The 6,264-nt window shown below is 38.1% G+C and overlaps 1 protein-coding gene across 1 annotated transcript in view; it reads left to right on the top strand.

Annotated features, from left to right (window-relative positions):
• Positions 1 to 6,264, top strand: part of Ccdc62 (coiled-coil domain containing 62) — a 31,216-nt gene that overhangs the window by 12,276 nt on the left and 12,676 nt on the right. The window contains exons 4-6 of the mRNA XM_048785480.1: positions 1,376 to 1,464; positions 1,795 to 1,910; positions 3,493 to 4,342. Coding sequence (XP_048641437.1) covers positions 1,376 to 1,464; positions 1,795 to 1,910; positions 3,493 to 4,342 — 1,055 coding nt within the window. The remainder of the gene's footprint in view (positions 1 to 1,375; positions 1,465 to 1,794; positions 1,911 to 3,492; positions 4,343 to 6,264) is intronic.

The raw sequence follows: 6,264 nt of genomic DNA, 5'->3' as shown, positions 1-6,264 counted from the left end.
TTTTAGGAAGTAGGAAACCTTTAAAAGAGTGTCTGGCTTTTACAAATAGAAACTCATTTGTTACCTTATGAGGTTTCCTTAGAGGTACAAAAATCTTTAGTCAGTGAGAATTTATAAGAAGGACTTGATTGCGAGATTATATCAGATTGACTTGCATGATGGCAAAAATAGTGATTTCCTCCCCTGTCATGTTTTTTTTTTTTTATGTTCGAATTTTTTTTTTTAACAATGAAAACAGTCCTAAGTTACTTGTAAAATATGAAAAAAGTTAAAAATAAAATAACATATATCAAGTATAGAGATTTGGAAATCATTCCCATCCCATTTCTATAATAAGAAAGACAAATAAGCCTTCCATCTAAAAATAACCCTTTTTTGGGGGGGCTGGGATTGTGGCTCAGAGGTAGAGCGCTTGCCTAGCACGTGTGAGGCCCTGGGTTCGATCCTCAGCACCACATAAAATAAAAATAAAAAAAAAAGGATTTTGTGTCCAACTACAACTAAAAATGAGTATAAGAAATAAAAACTGGGCTGGGGATGTGGCTCAAGCGGTAGCGCGCTCGCCTGGTATGCCGTGCGGCCCGGGTTCGATCCTCAGCACCACATACAAACAAAGATGTTGTGTCCGCCGAAACTAAAAATAATATTAAAAAATTTCTCTCTCTGTCTCTCTCTCTCTCTCTAAATAAATAAAACCTTTTCTTCTGATTCCCGCCCCCCCCCCCCCCAAAACTGAGTATTGAATCCAGGGACACTTTATCACTGAGCTACATTCTCGGCTCTATTTTTTATTTTTAGACAGTGTCTTGCCAAGTTACTGAGGCTGGCCTCAAACTTGGTATCCTCCTGTCTCAGCCTATGGGGTAGCTGGATGACACATGTGTCACGCTGCTCTTGGCTTTTTTTTTTTTTTAATGCTAGAGATCCAATCCAGGAATTCATGCATGCTAAGTAGGTAGCTTCAATCTCAACTCCTAAAAATAACCTTGGCATATTGGCTATCAAGCTTTTTAAAAAAAGCATACTTGTACTGGTATATCTACATAGAGTAGTGGTATTTGTTGTCACATTCTTATACATGCACACAATATAACAATACAATTTGTTTCGTTAGCTCTCAGACCTTATACATATTTACATATAAACACACTTAAGTTGGAATTCTTTTTTGACTTAACATGAAGTATTTTGTAAAGTTGTCCGTTTGATGAAGAATCTACTAAAAAAAAAGAATCTAGTCAGAATCATAGAGTAAAGCTCTTAGTAAGTTCAGGAACAACACAACAACCATGTTAATTGTTATCTTGTTAGAAATGGAGAGGTTCATGTTGATATGGCTGATGAAAAGTGTTTAATAATTTTTGTTCTTAAATAGTAGAGAGAGAAAAGAGGAAAGATGAGTTACTGGATATTGCAAAGTCAAAACAAGAACGTACAAATTCAGAACTGCATAATTTGAGACAGGTATGTTCCCAGCTATCTTTCTCTCACTGTTAGGAAGGAAATGTTCATGAACAGACTAAGAAATTGTACACTGGTTAATTTTTTCTATGGCACTTTTGGAATCCTGACTACACTAGCCATACATTTAGCATAGTCGATCGGGTCTTGCTTATGGTAATTTAAAGTCAGCCATACTAACAAATATTAGGGTGAACTTAGGGAGAATAAAGGCAAGCAATGCACAGTTCTCTAGCAAACTATCTGATGTATTAAGGTTTGAAAGTGACAAATTGTAGCCTCCATTTAGCTTCATTGTTATATTTTATATTGATTTATCACTATCTATGGCAGATTTATGTAAAACAACAGAGTGATCTCCAGTTTCTTAATTTCAATGTGGAAAATTCTCAGGAATTAATTCAGATATATGATTCAAAGATTGAGGAATCGAAAGCCCTGACATCCAGGTAATCTTAGCATATGCTGTTACTATGATCTTAGCTTTTATTTCATCATTGGATCAATATTTACTTTGTGTTTACCACAGGCCAGGCCCTACTACCATTCCTCATGTAGTAGGAAATACTATATATGAGCTAAAAGTAATAATAGTCCTAGGTTATGGTGAGACCTGATTTGAGAATTTTAGGCATGATTCTAATTTAGCCACTTGATAAAAGTAAAATCATTAGATCTGATCTGTATTGGGTAGAAGATAGGCCAGAGGTAAACCAGTCCTTCATTCAGTTATTCACTTATTTAGCACCCACAGTGTTCAGGCACTAGGCCAGGAATAGGGAATAGCAAGATGCATAGAACTTAATACTTGCCTCAAGAAGTAATGTCAAAAATGGCATTGTTATCTGCAGTTGGAGCTCAACACTAAGGGTTGGCATATTGGCTCTCAAATTTTTTTAAAAAAACATATTTGTATTGGTGCATCTACATGGAATAGTGGTATTTGTTGTCACATTCTTGTACATGTACGCAATATAACAATATAATTTGTTTCATTAGCTCTCAGACCTTATACGTATTTACATATAAACACACGCTTAAGTTGGAATTCTTTTTTGACTTAACATTAAGTATTTTGTAAAGTTGTTTAAGGTTATTTTGAGATCCCTGCCCTCAGCCTGATTTTCCTGTTTGCCTTATCAATAGGAGACTACTTTTCTAACTTGTACCCAATTTCTGTAAAATTAAAGTATAAATATATAAAGTTAGCAGGCATAATAACTAAACAATTAAATTTAGTCTGCTTTTTCAAGCAGAAATGTTACAAGAAGCCGTGAAAAGGAAGAGGGAGTAGAGAAGTTCCCCAGATCTGGATTGGATTGACATTGATGGCATCTCCTTTCCCTGGAAGAAAATGTAGTGGGATTAGTAGCTGCAGGAAACGGGTGTAAAATATTGCTACAGGCAGTGTAGCAGGAACTCAGCTGTGCTGCAGCTCTTATTGTGCTTTCCTTCCAGGGCCTCTGTTAGAAGTTATTACCCTGTTGCTCTGTGGCCCAGCTGCTGCCACTGTCAGTAGACACCAGTTCCACCCAGGGTTCTCTTGTGGGCAAAATCCCCTGACATTGTCACTTTTTCCTCTTTGTATGTCAGTGCCACTGAGAGGTACTTGATGAGTTGGGATTACTCCTAAAAAGCATAAAATGGCCTATATGCCCTTTTAAAAGGAAAGAGTTGTGTTTTCTAGGGGATTAGACCAAAACAGATCAGAATACCTGAATACATGTGACATTAGAAATCTTAAAGTAAGGTATGCTAGCAGGTTTTGTCACATTTATGTAGTATCCTTGATTTGGTGGGAGTGGGTCATTTATAAAGTAAGTACAGTAGAAGTTAAGGATGAGAAAGGGGAAGTGCTTGTGGCTTGGTGGTCAAAAAGGCTTCCTGGAGGAGATCAGGCTGGAAGTGGGCTCTGCATATCAGACCAGTGGGTCTTATTGGGATTTAGCTCTAATGAGGCATATGAGAAATACTTAGAATAATGATATCAAGTGTTTTATATAACTTTCCTTTTTTGTAATGCCACTATAGCAGAGACATGTGTTTATCAGACCTTGACAATAACCACCTAAAAGTCGATGCTAAGAGGGAGAAAAGTCAGAAGTCACTGGTTAAGGACCCAAAATTTGAGACCACATTGGCTCAGCAAAATAGGCCAGACAAGATTTCTTGTGAGGTATGCAAAGGGAAGAAACTACAGATTAATACTGAATCTGGGGAAAAAAATATAATTGCTTTATCATCTCTGTTTACAAAAGACTTAATGGAGAAACAAAAGTCTTGGTCTCTGGGTGGAAAAATCCAGAGTGAACCCGAAAACAAAATCACATTGTGCAAGATCCATGAAACATCATCAAAAGGTGGTGGAATTAGGTTTCAGAATGAAGAGAAGCAGCTCTGGGAAAGTTCAGCATCTTTACCTGATGAAAAGCAGTGGCATGATGTCAGTGTTTACCTGGGCCTGACCGACTGCTCTGATGCAAAGCCACCTGAAAAGCTGGATGTGGACTGTCATGACTTGATGGAAAAGTCTGAGATGTCATGTGGCCCCAGGAATGAAGGATGTCAGAGTGACAGTGACCTGTATGAATCCAAGTGCTGCCACCCGAGTAACTTCATAATCGAAGCCCCAGGCCACATGTCTGATATGGAGTGGATGAGCATTTTCAAGCCTTCTAAAGTGCAAAGAATTGTTCGCCACAAATCTGTGTGCACTTGTTCAGGAAGTGTCAGTGCAACAAAATATAACTCCTCGGCAAGGTTAGTGATGCTCACATCTATATGCCAGCACATAGTGTGTGTGCCAGAACGTGCAAGTTCAGAGAGCTGCAGTAGCCACCTCGTGCCTCCTGTTAAACCACAGCAGTGTTTGCAAAGGAAATCTTAAGACAGACCGCTTACCCCTTGCATAGTCAGTTGAGTGCTCGATTATACAAAGGCTGTATTAGATTTCAGAGAGGAGTTGATCCTGGGGACGGCTCCAGAGGCAAACATTTGGCTTAAAAACAAAACCAGTAATGAGTTGGCCAAATATGTTTTATTAAAATACCGATGGGTGGGTCACTGTGCAGAATGGAATGCTGCTCTGAAGCATTCCTCACCCCTGGATCTATTTGGAATCAACAAGTGTATCCTTCTGTGTCCAGACTGCATTATTTTAACCACATATCACAATTTCTTTTTGCCCTTATCCAGGGTCACTTGGCATATTCCCCATCCAACTGGTTATCCTGGGTCCAGCTTATATCTGTTTTCAACTTTATAGTCCCCCATTTTTTTTAAATCATGTAAGCGAATATTTGTATTTAATAAGCTGATAAAATTTACTAGGTTTTTAGAGATGAAAATGGATTAGATATTAGCAGAGGCTGAATTATTCAGGTTCATCTTTTTAGATTTGCTGAATCTTGTGGTTGAGTGGCGCTGTAATGTCTGCTATTTTTAACAAAGCATAGCTCGTAGATTTTAAAATACAGAAAGGATGAAGTTTCTATATTGAGAGTCTTATTTGAATTATTGTATTGATTTTCATTTTATAATTTCTTTCTGGTACTTATTATTTGGAGTGTTCTTTGACCCTTTTAGAAGCTTCAGTCCTTTAAAAATCATATCCTGCCATTTGCAAAAAAAAAAAAATTAACTTGGTTGTTGCATTAAATATCATCTAGTCATATTTGGTTTTTAAAAATCTTTGGGTGGGGCTGGGGATGTGGCTCAAGTGGTAGCGTGCTCGCCTGGCAAGCGCAGGGCGCTGGGTTCAATCCTCAGTACCACATAAAGATATTGTGTCCACCAAAAACTAAAAAATAAATATTAAAAAGTTCTCTCTCTCTCTCTCTCTCTCTCTCAAAAAAAAAAAAAAAAATCTTTGGGTGACTGCAAGTAATCATCACTAGGGGACAACGTTCTGTTTGTCACTACTACACAAGAACATTCATGTTAAGGGAAAAGCTTGCGTTGGATAGTTTTGAGAGCATAGAGGAGCAAATTATATATAATTTATACGTTAAACTTAATGTATAAAACAAATTCAAAATCACCTTTCCTTCTAAGGCCCTTTTGACCTGACTGACTTAAAATAATTGAGGTAACTGCTTGTTCTGCCAGTGGAGGCACATGCCAAGGCATCACATGACAGATACGTGACTAAGTAGGAAAGATAATTATGTTTTCCTATTTTTCTGTAGATTACAAGAACTTGTATGTCCACTCTATTATCTAAGTAAAATATTCGCATTTGTGCCCCCATTCCATTTGACAAATAGAGGTTTGCCTGTGGAGAGAGAAGCCATAGGCACCTGCTCTTCCATGTTCCCTAAGACCCAGCAACTGTAGGAGAATCGGCCACTGTGGCACCGTTTCATTTTCACAAAAGCATACAACCATTGACAAACTTGGCCTCGCAAACCAAAAACCTAACATTTTCACAAGTTTAACCTTACTCTGCATTAATTTTTCCCCTCCCTTTTGGATAATCCTGTCCCTAGAACTAACCTACCTTCCTTCCTTTAGTTTTTTTTTTTTTTTTAAAGAGAGAGTGGGAGAGAGAGAGAGAGAGAGAGAGAATTTTTTAATATTTATTTATTAGTTCTCGGCGGACACAACATCTTTGTTTGTATATGGTGCTGAGGATCGAACCCGGGCCGCACGCGTGCCAGGCGAGCGCGCTACCGCTTGAGCCACATCCCCAGCCCCTTCCTTTAGTTTTAGCAGAGTGAATTCAGTGCCTATAGCATGCTTAAGCCCCTGCCCCCCACCACACCACACCCTCTTTGTGGTTTTTTTTTTTTTTTTTTTTTTTTT

Source organism: Marmota marmota, unplaced genomic scaffold (genome assembly GCF_001458135.2).
Source record: "Marmota marmota marmota unplaced genomic scaffold, marMar, whole genome shotgun sequence".
NCBI classification, from domain to species: domain Eukaryota; kingdom Metazoa; phylum Chordata; class Mammalia; order Rodentia; family Sciuridae; genus Marmota; species Marmota marmota.
Note: the sequence above shows the minus strand (reverse complement) of the source record. Positions and strands in the feature narration are given on the sequence as shown.